This window comes from Rhinatrema bivittatum, chromosome 3 (genome assembly GCF_901001135.1).
Source record: "Rhinatrema bivittatum chromosome 3, aRhiBiv1.1, whole genome shotgun sequence".
In the NCBI taxonomy this organism is placed as follows: domain Eukaryota; kingdom Metazoa; phylum Chordata; class Amphibia; order Gymnophiona; family Rhinatrematidae; genus Rhinatrema; species Rhinatrema bivittatum.
Window position 1 is genome coordinate 572,700,604 of NC_042617.1, and position 13,865 is coordinate 572,714,468.

At 42.6% G+C, this 13,865-nt stretch overlaps 1 protein-coding gene across 1 annotated transcript in view; it reads right to left on the bottom strand.

Moving 5' to 3' along the window:
- The window catches only part of SYNE1 (spectrin repeat containing nuclear envelope protein 1), a 966,955-nt gene extending 964,415 nt beyond the window's left edge, over positions 1-2,540 (bottom strand). The window contains 2 exon segments of the mRNA XM_029596918.1: positions 778-839; positions 2,255-2,540. Of these exon segments, the coding sequence (XP_029452778.1) occupies positions 778-839; positions 2,255-2,333 (141 nt within the window). The 5' untranslated portion in view covers positions 2,334-2,540.
- Positions 2,541-13,865: the final 11,325 nt, after the last annotated feature.

A 13,865-nucleotide genomic window follows, 5' to 3' on the forward strand; every position in this document is an offset into this window, starting at 1 on the left:
ATGTTGGGCATTGGATGAAGGCGTAACATTTTTATTAACACTATTGTGAGAACATAATCATAGTTACAAACAAACTTCAACCTTTCACCTTTACATTCAGTATTTAGGCCTTGGTAGGTAATTAACACAGACACAAGATTTTCAGACTGGTGTAAGAAAGGTTCAGAGTTGTAGCCTCTGTCAATGACCTTCTAAGCACAGTAGTTATGGGTTATTTTTTCCCAACTGAAAGATAAATACAGATTGCAGAACCCTGCAGTGTTTTTATGTAGGGACCTTAACAAACAGCATCAAGCAATGAGGCACTGAAACGTTCCATGAGTCACCTTAAGGTGAGCATTTTGCTGTCAACTGGGTTCCAACAGCAGAGGAATATATAACCAACTTGCTCCAAGTCACACAGGGAGGTGATAGGAAAAGGGGATGTGCGAATGCATGCATTAAAACTCCGCCTGAATCAGGAACCCAATGCTTTAACCCCCTCCTCCTTCTGGAGCCACCTGCAGATCTGCTCATAGCTGTCTGTGAGCTGCTCAAACTGCGAGATGTACATTTTAGCAGTCTACACTTTTACCCATAAACATTCATCCATCCATCTGATCATCCAATGCAACAAAACAGCTGTAAACCATTTTAGCTTTGAGGAAATATATTTGTATAACAATGTTTTATTTAACGAGGAAGCAAGCATAACACAATCATTTTTAGATCTTGTAAAAAAAAAAAAAAAATCAATGACAAATAAACAAAAAGAAAAGATATCTAACCATGGGTTACCTTGGCCAGATGAGAGTTGATCCATTTAGTGAAAGTTCTCTTCTGCACTGATTCTTGCTCATCTGGAAAAGAAGTAAAAACAATTCATCTCAGCCAGGCAGGGATCCGCTGATCTGGAAACTTTTGAGCTGTGGTCACCCTGAGATTGCTGTTGATTAGCAATCTCAGGACCACAACCTGATCTCAGGGAAGTGTGAAGAACAGCACATATCAGCTGTTCTCTCTTCCAGCACCTCCCCCCACCCCCTGCAATTACACATTCTTAGCCCACTGCCTCTTCCCACCATTGCTACTTTTCCCCCCTTCAAGGATAACCCCAGCATTCTTCTTCCGCCCTCCCTGACACCAGCGCTCTCTTTGCTCCCATCTCCCAGAAAACAATTGCCCTGCTCTCTTCTCCAGCCCCTCCCCTCCTGTTCCTGCAGGCTTCCTGAAGGGGAGGGGCTGGAGCAGTAAACAGAGGCCCTGAGCTTTCTATTGTTTCCCCTGAGATCCCGTAATTGAGACAAATTCCTGGTGTCTATGAATGAAATTCAGAGAGTACCCAAGTATGAAGGAAACACAAAATGCAAGACAGAGCTTATAAAGAACCCCAAAGTACAATGCTAGTCCTTTCCTAAAGGAATGTTCATAATTTTGCTACAGGTGTAATTACCTCGCAAATAAAATGAACTCTTATTATTATCAACACACCAAAAAAAAAACAAAAAAAACCCTGTCAGCTTTTTCTTGTCGCAGTCAAAGACATTTGCCAAAAGGATTTTGATCTAGATACTGATATTTATCTGCACAGGGTAGTCCCAACCACTCAGATTCTCAAATCAGCTAGTCCAGTTAGTCAGGCTGAGCTCTACAGGTACACACAGAGTATCTTGCCTGGGCAAAAATGTGTGCCCATTTCTGAACCTAAAAATAAAAGGTCACACATTGATTATATTCCCCACAGTTCAGAAACTGGATATCACTGCATAAATGTTCAGTGCGTTCCCATATGAAGTATTTACATATTCTTCCTATTCAACTGAAGGAAAATACATTCCTCAGAGAAGCAGACATGGTAGAAGAGGATTTTACTACGCTTTTTAACCAAGAACACTTTGCTTTATGGAAACTCTCCAAGGAAGATTTGCATTATTATGTTGGCATATTTACAGTGAGAAGCAGCTGCCTGAAAACCCTCACCTGTGCTATTTTCAATAAACATGGAAGGTCGGGTAAGCAAACAGCAAAGCCCATTCAACGAGGCTTAAACTACCCACTAACACTAATACCTCAGAATTTCCATGTTACTGTACTTCCAACCAGACGTTATTAGTCCTCAAACGACACAAGTCCTACAGTTCCTATACTGCAGTTCCACTGAGGAATGGCTCAACACGGCCATGCCATTTGCGGACGAATGGTTTACAAATGCTATTTCTCAGCAAGTACACAGCGCACTGAGCTGGATCCCACTGCTTCAAACTGTACCACTTACCCCTGAGGTACTGAAAAAACCCAGTCACCAGATTTATTGATGAGACCTGTTTGCTGCCGGCTGCTCTGTACCGAGCCATGGATACCCCCACTGCGTTTTGTTCTTAGCTCTTCTGCAGAAGCTCTGCCTGCTTAGAGATTTAGTTTGTAGCTGAAAGGCATCTTTTTCCAGAGCAAGGTCCTTGCTTCTCCCTCACAGCACTGCAAGCCCATTGTATTAAATCGGCAAACGCTGCCAGGCTGAAATCATATGAATCCAGATCAGACTGCAACTCCAGACAATTTCCTATCCCCTACTACTACTACCACACAAAGCCTGCTGTGTTCCCAGCACAGCCCCTACTCTCCTCCCTGTCATCAGTCCTTCGTACTCCCATTTCCTGGTGAGAGGTTTTATTTCTCCAGCAGAGGCACAATCAGCTCGTGGATAAGCCGTGATGTCCGGACAGCCACAGGCAGCAGGATGCAAGGCTGGGACAGTTAGATTTGACCTCTGATTATACACTTGCTGGCTTTATGTATTGTGATTTATTGGACACATTTAAGCATAACAAGGTCAACTGCATCTGATGCACATATACACATTTCTATATTTTTAAATAATTGTATTATGTATCAAATAGTCGTAAGAACATAAGAACCATTATGTTGGGTCAGACCAAGGTTCACCAAACCCAACATCCCATCTCTGACAATGGCCAGTCCAGATCACAAATACCTGACAGATCCCAAAAAGCAGATCTATTTATTTATTTTGTTTATTTAAATTTTATTACTTGCCTATATTAACTCAGTTACGCTAGGCAAGTTACAGTTAACAAAGACATTACAGTAAAACAAATAAAAACATTTGGCAAAATACAAGATTATTTTTAAAACAAAAACATTGCTCAGTCCTTAAAATCTTAATTTCCGTTTACTTACTCCCACAGATAGCAAATACTTGCTTTAGTCTACTTGGCTAATAATGTGTTATGAACTTTTCCTCCAGGATCTTGTCCAGACCTCTTTGAAACCCAGCTATGCTAAGTCGCCTTGACTACATCCTCTGGCAATAGATTCCACAGCTTGATCGAGCCCTCCGTGAAAAAATGCTTTCTACGACTGGTTTCAAAATTGCTGGACTTTAGTTTTATTTATTTTAGTTTTATGACGTTCAAGAAAAATTGATTGCAAAGTATGGTTGAAAATTATAAGATGAGAAGAGCTAAAAATAGATATGGAGCGATTTTGGAATTGATGAACAATTTGGATGATTTTGTCTGTTGATTCTTTGGTAAAATACCAGAATGATTCATGTAGAAAATCCCTTAATATGGTGGCGCCATTTAAACAGATTCAATTTAGGGGAAAACAGAACAGATTTAAAGGAACGGAAGGATTAGTTTGTTGTTTTCAGCGGCATTGGAAGAAAGTCCCCCTTCTCTAACCTTAGAGCAGAATGGAGGCTAATGGCTATTAAGTACGCAGCACTCACCAGAAAAGCAAAAAAAATAAAGGCCTATTTTATGAATTCTATTAATAAGGCTGATAACAATGCCAGGGAGTTGTTCAAAGTGGTTAATAACATTTTGGGGGGAAATGTAATGGCTATGAACATCTGATGCAGAGAAATTAACAGATTATTTCAATAATAAAGTGAAAGCTCTACTTTTAGATTCATCACTGATATCAGTAATGAGGGGGTGAATAGATTAACCGGAGGAGACAACAAAGCTGGGAATCAAGAAATAACTTAAACATTTAGCAAAAACGGATCACTGCACATCCTTAGGGAAAGGCAAGAAGTTAAATTGGAGAGATTAGCTCCTCAATCAGGGCTTGAACTAAAGAACATCTTTAAAAAAGATCTAACCAACATGGACCTAGATTTATCAAAATGCGGTAACTATCACATGCGAGAGCAAAAGGGGTGTGGTTTATGCAAATATTAATTTTATCCCACATATAACCACTGGGGGGGGGGGGGGGGAAGAGAGAGAGAGCCCAGCCATAATGTCATCTCCCTAGATAGGTATTTGTATCTCTAGGGTAGGCCCACCTAGTAACTTGACCACTGTTCTGTTCGTACATCTAACATTGAATGTCAAAGGGGCCCCTAACCCCCTACACTGATACCTAAATCTCACCTCCAGTTACTAGGTGGGTCTCCCATAGAGAAATAAATACCTATCTAGGGAGATGACATTATGGCCGGTCTCTCTCTCTCTCTCTCTCTCTCCCCCCCTCCCCCTCATGGCTAGGTGGGAGCTTCAAACTCAGCCCACTCTCCGCCCCAACTCCTCCTATTTTCCATATTTGCATCGCACCATACGATATGGTGCTATCGCATGCGTTAAACATGTTTTCGCATGCGGTAAGGGCCTATCACATGCGTTAGTGGGGCTTTTCGCATGCGCTAAGCCCTTAACGCATGCAAAAAAGCCTTAGCGCATTTTGATAAATGACCCCCATATTTAGGTCTAGATCCCTATCCTTCTTATGTGGTAAAAATCTGTCCTGCTTCTGTATTAGAATGGTTGCAAAATGTAGTCAATATTTCGCTTGGGGAAGGGGATGTATCATATTATTTGAAAAGATGTATTTTAGATCTATTTTAAAGAAATCAAATTTGGATAAGGAATTAAGTTCTAATTATTTGCAGTAGCAAACATTTCTTATTTTGAAAAAAATAATTGAGAAAGTGGTCACTCTGCAAATAATGGAGTTTCTGGGAGACTTTGGAGGATTAGACTGCAGGGTAGATTTTAGCCCTCACTGTAGTACAAATTCTAAATTAGTAGCAATTATGGATGATACCATGGTGAAAGTGAATCAAGGGAAATCAGTGTTATTATTATTAAATCTATCTTTCACGTTTGATTTAGTTGACCATCACATTTTATTGGATAGATGTAGATAGTTTAGATTAGAAAGAGTTTGGGTTAGAAAGAGTTCTCACTGAGAGATAATTTATGGCTTCATTCAATAATACAATCTCACAACCTTGATCTGATCAGTGTAGGTGCCATAGAGATCGTCCCTTTCTCCTTTACTATTTAATGTCTTCATGTCCCAGCTGGGTCAACTGATTCACTCCTTGGGTTATGTGGGATAGTTATACGCTGAGGATGACAAATTGCTTGGCCTACTGGGTAATAATTCTGAGGCAGTTTTAAAAAATGTAAATGGAAATCTGATGATACTGAGTACTTGGTTTAAAGAGACTAAGGCCAGGATTCATCAATGTTCTGGTAGGGTGGGACAGTTAGGGTTGGGGTGGAGGAGGAAGGGAGAGGATGTAGCTGCTTTTGAATTAGGAAGGGAGCAAGAGAGGGAAGGAAAGTGACACAACAGCTAAGACTTTCATTTTTTTTTAATATCTGGAAGGGTTTGGGGTATAGGGAGAGATCTCGGGCCAGAAGGCACCTTGCGTCAACGATTGAGAGGGCTCATAATCAGTCCTGTGTACCATCTTTTTTTAATCAGTCCATCACTACTTAACTGCCTCTAATCTTTTGAATATTTCCGTTAAGCTAAAGTTAACTGGATAAGTAAGTGTAATATTCAAAACTCGCCATTCAGCCAGGTAGCTTATGAGCTATCTGGCTAAAGGGCTTTGAATATTGAAGATCCACAGTGACCTTAGGGACTCTTTAGCTGTTTCTCTCATTGGTGCGACAGATTGGAGTAAATATTGGCCACATGTAGATAAGCACCTGATGTAGTCATTCAGAGATGAATAGGATGATTCTCTTATTTGCCCCAAACTGGAACATTTAAGTCTGTTGATGGTGTTTGATGTTCTGTGTTAATATTATGATAAATGGATGAACGGTATCATCTGTTTGATAAATAAATAAAAAATAAAAAATATATATTTTATAAGCACTTAGCAATCCATACAGTTATCCATTCAGTATGGAAAACTTTAGGCTGTGACTGAAAATAGGGGAGTGTTGCTGAAATACCTCTGGACGTGTCAAGTAATAGAGTAAAAGAAGCAGAGCTTCCTAGTTTTTTCACCAAGCGTAAAAAAGTTTGGAAACTGTCAAAATCACTTCCATATGAAGGGAAAAAAAGCTGCTCAGACGCAGCAATGCGCGGGGAGGAGTAATTATATTGAAGCCTAAGGGCTGCTAGGATCAAATAAAAGGAATAGATGTGCTTGGATAAACGGATGTCTGTGGGCAGAGTGGAGGGCATTACTGAATCGTCTATGATGGCTCTTCCTGTGTACTCTAATTTTTTGCTCCTGGGGGGGGGGGCATGATAACCATCTTCTTTTTTTTGGGTTGAATCTCTTATGAATGTCTTGTTTATACCCTTTTATATTCAGCAAAACCCAAATCTCTTCCGCTATTCTAATTCCAGGGGCCAAAATAATATGGGGCTAAAAACAAGCCCTAGATGAGCTGAACACAAAAGCTAGGGATTTGCAATCGTTTTTCCTGAATTAGGCAATATCAACGAAATTGCCTAATTCGGAATGGTTCGGGAGAACTGAAAAACAATTTTTTCTGAAATTTCGGAAAAATTTCATTTTTGAGTTAGTGCGCACTAACCCGAAAATCAAGGCCCCCGAAAAAAAAAAAATACCCCAAACCATGGGAAAAATGAAATTCCCATGGGGGGGGGGGGAGGGGCCCCAAAACGAAGCCCGACGCGAAATTTTTACCCGAAGCACATCTCTAACAAGAACCTTGTCTTTGTTACTTGCCGCTTTGTGAACTGCACACACACAATCAGGCCGATCCAATACCCCGCGTGGGAAAAATGGGCGCGCAATCATGAGCGCCTGTTTTCCTAACGCGCCCATCCACCTCTTTCAGGCGCGTGATGCAGTACGCTAATGAGCCGCTGCGTTAAAAAGGAGGTGCTGGGGGAAACTGGGCATCCCTAGCAACTCCTCGGCATCGGGCGCCCAGGAGAAGTTGCTGTGCGCGGGTTAGGAAAACGAACGCTCATAAATTGAGCGTCCAATTTCCTAACCTGACCACCATGAAGGCATTTAAAAAAAAAATTTTTTTTCAAGTTGCTGCTCTCTGTGGTTCCTCCGACTTAATATCGCCATGATATTAAGTTGGAGGAACCACAGAAAAGCAGTATTTTCTGCTTTTTAATTCTACTTTTGCAGTTCATCTGCAGGGCTGGTATTTATTTTTGAGGGTTAAAATGTGTGTGTTGGGTACACAGTTATTTTTTACATCGGAGGTAATAGCTAATAGCCTCATCAACATGGCATTTAGAGGTGATGAGCGCTATTAGTTATGTGCTGATTTGGTTGCACGTTTGGACACGGTAATCCCCTTATCAACCGCGGGTTAACCTGGGCACTAGCCTGAGCGCACAGTATTGCACTGGCCTGAATGTGGGAACATGCTTCAGTTGGTATTGAATCCAGATTTTTCATAACATAATGCTGTCTCTTTATTAAAACACAAAACCGAGAGGCTTTGCAGTTAAGCTCACTGTAACCATCGCTCTTGTTGGCAACACTTAAACTTGTTAAATTTTCTTCCAAAATGCAGACAACAATCGGTAATCAGTCTGGCACTTCATTCTGCCTGCGTTTTTCTGATTGTCATCAGGCCAAAACATAAAACTACGGTAATACTTTTCCTCCAGCAGAGAAACACTGACACTACGCGTCACATTGTGTCATTTTATTTTTACTTTTTTTAACATCTATAAATGTAAATAGTTTATAGCCTACTTTGGATGTGGTACATTTTCGAATGCATATGTAAAGTATCTGTAAAAAGCTCGCTGGGGCTCGGAAGCAGTCAATCAGTGCTCTGGAGGATACTGAGCTGCAGCATTGTGCAATGTCATCTTGTTTTTTTTCCTCCAGTGCTCAGGTTACCAGGGCCAAGAGAAACAGGAAGAGGACACAATGATCTGTATCTGCATCTCTGTTTTGTCATCCTCCTTGGCACACGGTACCTTTTCCTATAATACTGTTTTGCGTATCAATTAAAATTTTTAGCAGAAGGAAACCTAATAAAAAACAGTTTTAGCGATGAATTTAAGAAAAGAAGGAGCAAAGCATGAAGCACCTTTTGATGTATCTGTTGCAGCTATGGATATATATCTTCAAAAGAACACTATTCCATATAAGCCACGATGCACATTTTCTTATGCAGAATGACAGGCACTTATGCTTCTGTCTGTACATATTTTGTAATCTTTGTATTATATTAGCATTTATTTACATTTAACATGTTCAAATACTAAGTAAGATGCTTTTGAGTTACAAATCCCCAAACTCCTTTTAAATTTTAAGATTTAAGCGGAATTGAGAAACACATCTTGGCGACAATAATACACTCATTGATCGCCAACCAATTTCGAATTAGGCTTCTCTATTCAGTGGGATCTCACAATGCAACCGCAAACATGTCCAACTACTGCAGAGCATGGCAGCCAGACATTTGGTGGGGGCAAAATCCACTGACCTCAAAAGTCAATCTTGCATCATTTACACTGGCTCCCAGTCAAAAGTAGGCAAAAATTCAAAACTCTCTGCATTATCTGTACATGTATGAATCAATTGGCCCTGGAATACCAATCACAGCTCCTGTTCTTCTACAGGAGAGAGAGCTCAGATCCTCCCAAATGACCCTTCTCTCCTCCACACTGCTGGCTTCTACTAGACGAGCATGCACTAGAACCCGTCCATTCAGCTGAGTTATCCCAAAACTATGGAAAAAGAAACCGCTACCCCCTGCACCTTGAACCTTTCCTCACCTTGCAGAAAAGGAATAAGACCTAACTATCCAGCCTATTCTTCCCCTAGACTGCACATGAGAGAGTCCCTCAGCTCTTCCTGACTGCAAGCCTACCATTTTGCCCAGCTGGGCTAGTAATCCTCTTTAATGTGTTCTTACTAATCCCAATAAAACGGCTAACGCCATTCTATGCAGTCTAGGCCTGAATTCCAGCGCACAGTTTTAACTCAGGGCTTATTACATCGGCCCTCCTGTTCACTGTATCCATCAATTCATTGGTACCCAATGACCTGAGAGCCTTCTTCTCTTAGCTCATTATTCTCTAAATCTGCATCATCTCCTTGCTCTTGTTCTTTATTTTTAATAAAAGTAGTGTGCTTGAAGAAAGTATTAGCATGAATTGTTTTTCCCATGAAAAATGTATCCCCTGATATACAGTCTTATGATTATTTGTTAACTTTCATTTCTATTTACTTTTAATGTAATCCATCGTGTACACTAACCAATATTCATAGTACTTCCCAAATCTTGCCTTTATTTTGTTTGGTAATCTGCCTTGTAACTGATTTTGAAAAAGGCGGAATATCAAACGGTTAGAAATAAATATGTAAAAACTCGGATGAACTCTGACCTTTTAAGCGGGACGTGAGCACAGTGATACCCGACCTTCCTCCACTTTCTCAAGTTCTGCTTTGATTTGCATGTCAGAGGCTTCTCATGGTGACAGTGGGAAAGAGGTAAGGATGACCTTAGAATTGTTTCTGTGATGTGGGCAGGGTGGGAATTGGAATTGGAGAGACAATGCTATTCAGGAAGAAGGTCCAGGATATGGCCTCCCTTCATTTGTAAACTGCTAATATGCTGAATCAGTACCCTAGCGATTTATTACAGCCCCAAACATTCGCTAAATGTGCACATTAAATTTGTTTTCAGAGCCATAGCTCATGACATGGTAATAACTAAGGAGGTGATTAGTATACTAATTTAACATTTAGCACAGGTGGCTTAATAAAATCTAAAGCACCCCATCTGTACTAAATAATGCCATATTAGGGGCTTAGTGTTGCGCTGCTATGGGAGAGAGTACCAGGAGGCGCTCCCCAGCGCGGGACGAGAGTTGTGTGTCCTTGCGGAGAGACAGTCCTTGTCTGGGAACTGGAGAACCGGGGACCTCCACCGGACCTGCACGCTTCCGTGAGGCCACCAGCGCAATGGTGGTCTCTGAGTGGTCCTCCGACCACTCCAAGCCCTTTTGGACCTGCCGCTGGGTAATGGTAAAAAGCAGCAGGCCAGACAGAGGCAGGCAGGCGAAGACATCTGACACAGGATGAAGACTCAGGCATCGAGGAAGACGAAGACTCAGGCAAGGCAAGGCACAACAAGGCATGGTAAGGCAAGGCAAGGCAAATTAAAATCAAGTAGTTAAAAGTCCAGAACTTCCAGGCAAGCAATGTCCCTCCAGCTCCCTACACAGCCCAGCCGGGTTGGCCGCGGACCACACAAGAAAGCATCAGAACCAAGGAAATCCATGGTCAGGATGGGACGAACAGGGGGCCAAGGTCCCCCAGGCGCCCTACACAGCCCAGCCGGGCTGGTCGCGGACCACACTGAAGAGCAAGGCCTGCCCAGGGAAGGACAGACATCAGGCTTACGGATATCAAGGCAAGGCAGACATCGGAGATCAGGAACAAGGCAGGTCTGACGTGGGACAAGAAGACTCCTTGGTGCCGTCAGATGGAAAGACCCACCAGCACCCTACACACCCCAGCCTGGGTGGTCGCGGACCACGAGGGATGGGTCAGAGCGGAGCTGAGGATATCTGGAACATGGACGAAGACACCAGGGCTGGAACGGAACTTCAAGACACTGAAGACATCAGGGCTGGACCGGAACATCAGGACACTAAAGACATCAAGACGGAGACAAGAGACCAGGAACAATGACGATGAGAGATCCCAAGACGAATAACAGGAATGCCAGCAAGAGTGGAGAGCAGGAGTCCTGAAGAGGCCAAGTTCCAGGGAGGAACTTGCTCCTTGCGAAGGCAAGGCATGACTGACCTGAGGAGCCTTTTGTAGGCAGGAGGATCCAGGAAGTAAGGTCATCCAGGGCCCACTCCCTCACTGGCCCTTTAAGAAGAGCAGAGAGGCGCGGCCTCACACCTAGGGAAAGCAGGAAGGAGAAGCAGCAGGACCCTGGACAGTGGCCCTGCTGAGAGAGGAGGAGTCAGAGCTGCCGTACAGGCCCCGACACTGGAGCGATAGCGTCCTTGACGCGAAGACGAGGCTGAGGGTGGCTCCAGACGCCATGCAGGTCCCGAGGGGAGCGGCTCCCTGCCACCACAGAGGACAAGTGGCCATGGCGGCCTCCAGGCCAATGAAGAGGAGCTCGAGCGGCACTCTACCATGGCACGGCTTCCAAGCCGCGTGGGACGTCCAGGGCAGTGCCAGCCACAAGGAGCCACGACGGCGGCCTCCAACCGAAGGTAAGCGCCTGCTCGCGGCTAGGCCCACGAGCAGGAGCACAACATTTAGTACATAGCATATTAATAAACACATATGCTGAAAGCAGTTCCTGCAAGCACTAAGTACAATGTGCTTTTAGCACATAGGCCCCAATGTGAGCACTCATATGAACATGAGAAATGCCTTGCTGAGTCAGACCAAGATCCATCAAGCCCAGCATCCTGTTTCCGACAGTGGCCAATCCAGATAACAAATACCTGGCAGATCCCATAAAGTAGATCTATTTTCTGTTACTAATTCCGAGGGATAGCAAATGCTATATTTACTCTACCTGGCTAATAATGTGTTTATGAACTTTTCCTCCAGGAACTTGTCCAGACCTCTTTTAAACCCTGCTATGCTAGTCATCTTGATCACATCCTCTGGCAATCGATTCTACTGCTCGATTGTGCGCTCAGTGAAAAAATACTTTCTAAGATTTCTTTTAAATCTGTCGGTTGTTAGTTTCGTGCCTCTTGCTTCAATATTTTTTACAATGTCAAAAAACTACCCCTTATTTACATGTTCTACCCCACTCCTGATTTTATAAACCTCTGTCATATCTCCTCTCAGCCATCTCTCTCCTAAGCTAAAAAGCCCTAGTCTGAGTAGCCTCTCATCATAAAAGAGCCATTCCATCCCCTTTTATCTTTTGTCATGCTCCTAGGCACTTTTTCTACTTCCACTATAAGGTCCATATTCAGAGGCATTTAGCCAGATAATTCATAAGGTATCTGGCTACATTCCAACTTTTGAAAAATGTGGGTCTTTATCCAGCTAAACTTTAGCCAGATATCTCATTGTGCAGCTAAAATTAAGCTGGATAACCTGGGAGTGTTCTGGGGTATTTCTGGGAGGAATTAAATTTGCCAGCTGGGTTCACCTGAGTAAATGCTCTTTACTTGAGCGAGTGAGCTTTTGAAAACTGAGATTGAATTGTCCATACGATTTACTCACATAAGTGCACTTTACTCGAGATAATGGCTTTTGAAAATTGCTATGACAGTATGTTACATTTACATGCATAACTCCTTTCAAAATTATCCTTTCAGTTAGCCAGATAACTTATCTGGATAATTCTGGCTGTGCCAAAGTGCTTTCCTAAACTTAGCCAGATAAAGCATTGCTTAATTCGGAATGGTTCGGGAGAATCGAAAAACTACTGAATGTTTTCCGAAATTTCGGGAAAAAATTCATTTTTGAGTTAGTGCGCGCTAACTCCTGATAGTGCACGCTTAATCTGCCGAAAATTGGGACCCCCGCAAAAAAAAGAACCCGAACTGCGGGAAAAATGAAATTGCCCCGAAATGAAGCCCGACACGAAATTTTTACCCGAAGCACATCTCTAGCAGTCTGTATACGGTCATTCACATTCGTGTGCTCTTTTTCTATATCCATCTGGACTACTTCAGCCTTAATCACAACCTCTATACTGGGATATTATAACTTCTTTGTTTTGCAAGCGTCCTTGGAAAATATCTCCCTGTGATCCATGCACTTCTGAGTGACTTCTGGCTTTCCCTCATGTCCTAATTTAAAAGCTGCTCTATCTCCTTTTCTTACAAAGGAGTCTAGTTCCACTCCTGTCAGTAAGGGTTCCCCCTTTCCCAGAATGTTTCCCAGTTCCTAACAAGTCTAAAGCCATCTTCCATGCACCATCATCTCATTCATGCATTGACACTAGAGAGCTCAGCCTTCCTTTTGGGTCCTGTAAGTAGAATGGGGAGCATTTAAGAACATAACATAAGAAATTGCCATACTGGGTCAGACCAAGGGTCCATCAAGCCCAGCATCCTGTTTCCAACAGTGGCCAATCCAGGCCATAAGAACCTGGCAAGTACCCAAAAACTAAGTCTATTCCATGTAACCATTGCTAATGACAGTGGCTATTCTCTAAGTGAACTTAATAGCAGGCAATGGACTTCTCCTCCAAGAACTTATCCAAGCCTTTTTTAAACACAGCTATACTAACTGCACTAACCACATCCTCTGGCAACAAATTCCAGAGTTTAATTGTGCGTTGAGTAAAAAAGAATTTTCTCAGATTAGTCTTAAATGTGCTACTTGCTAACTTCATGGAATGCCCCTTAGTCCTTCTATTATTCGAAAGAGTAAATAACCGATTCACATTTACTCGTTCAAGACCTCTCATGATTTTAAACACCTCTATCATATCCCACCTCAGCCGTCTCTTCTCCAGGCTGAAAAGTCCTAACCTCTTTTTTTTGTTTAAAATGGTTTTTATTGCATTGCAAGTAAATCAACAACAAGAAACAAGGGGTACTGTGGGCGCGCAGTGGCTCTTATGTGCCCACGCAGACCAACTGCAGGGTTACAACATTTTTGGGTAGTCACTCCCCCTTCCCATCAACCCTCTCCCCTACCCCTTCCCCCCTCC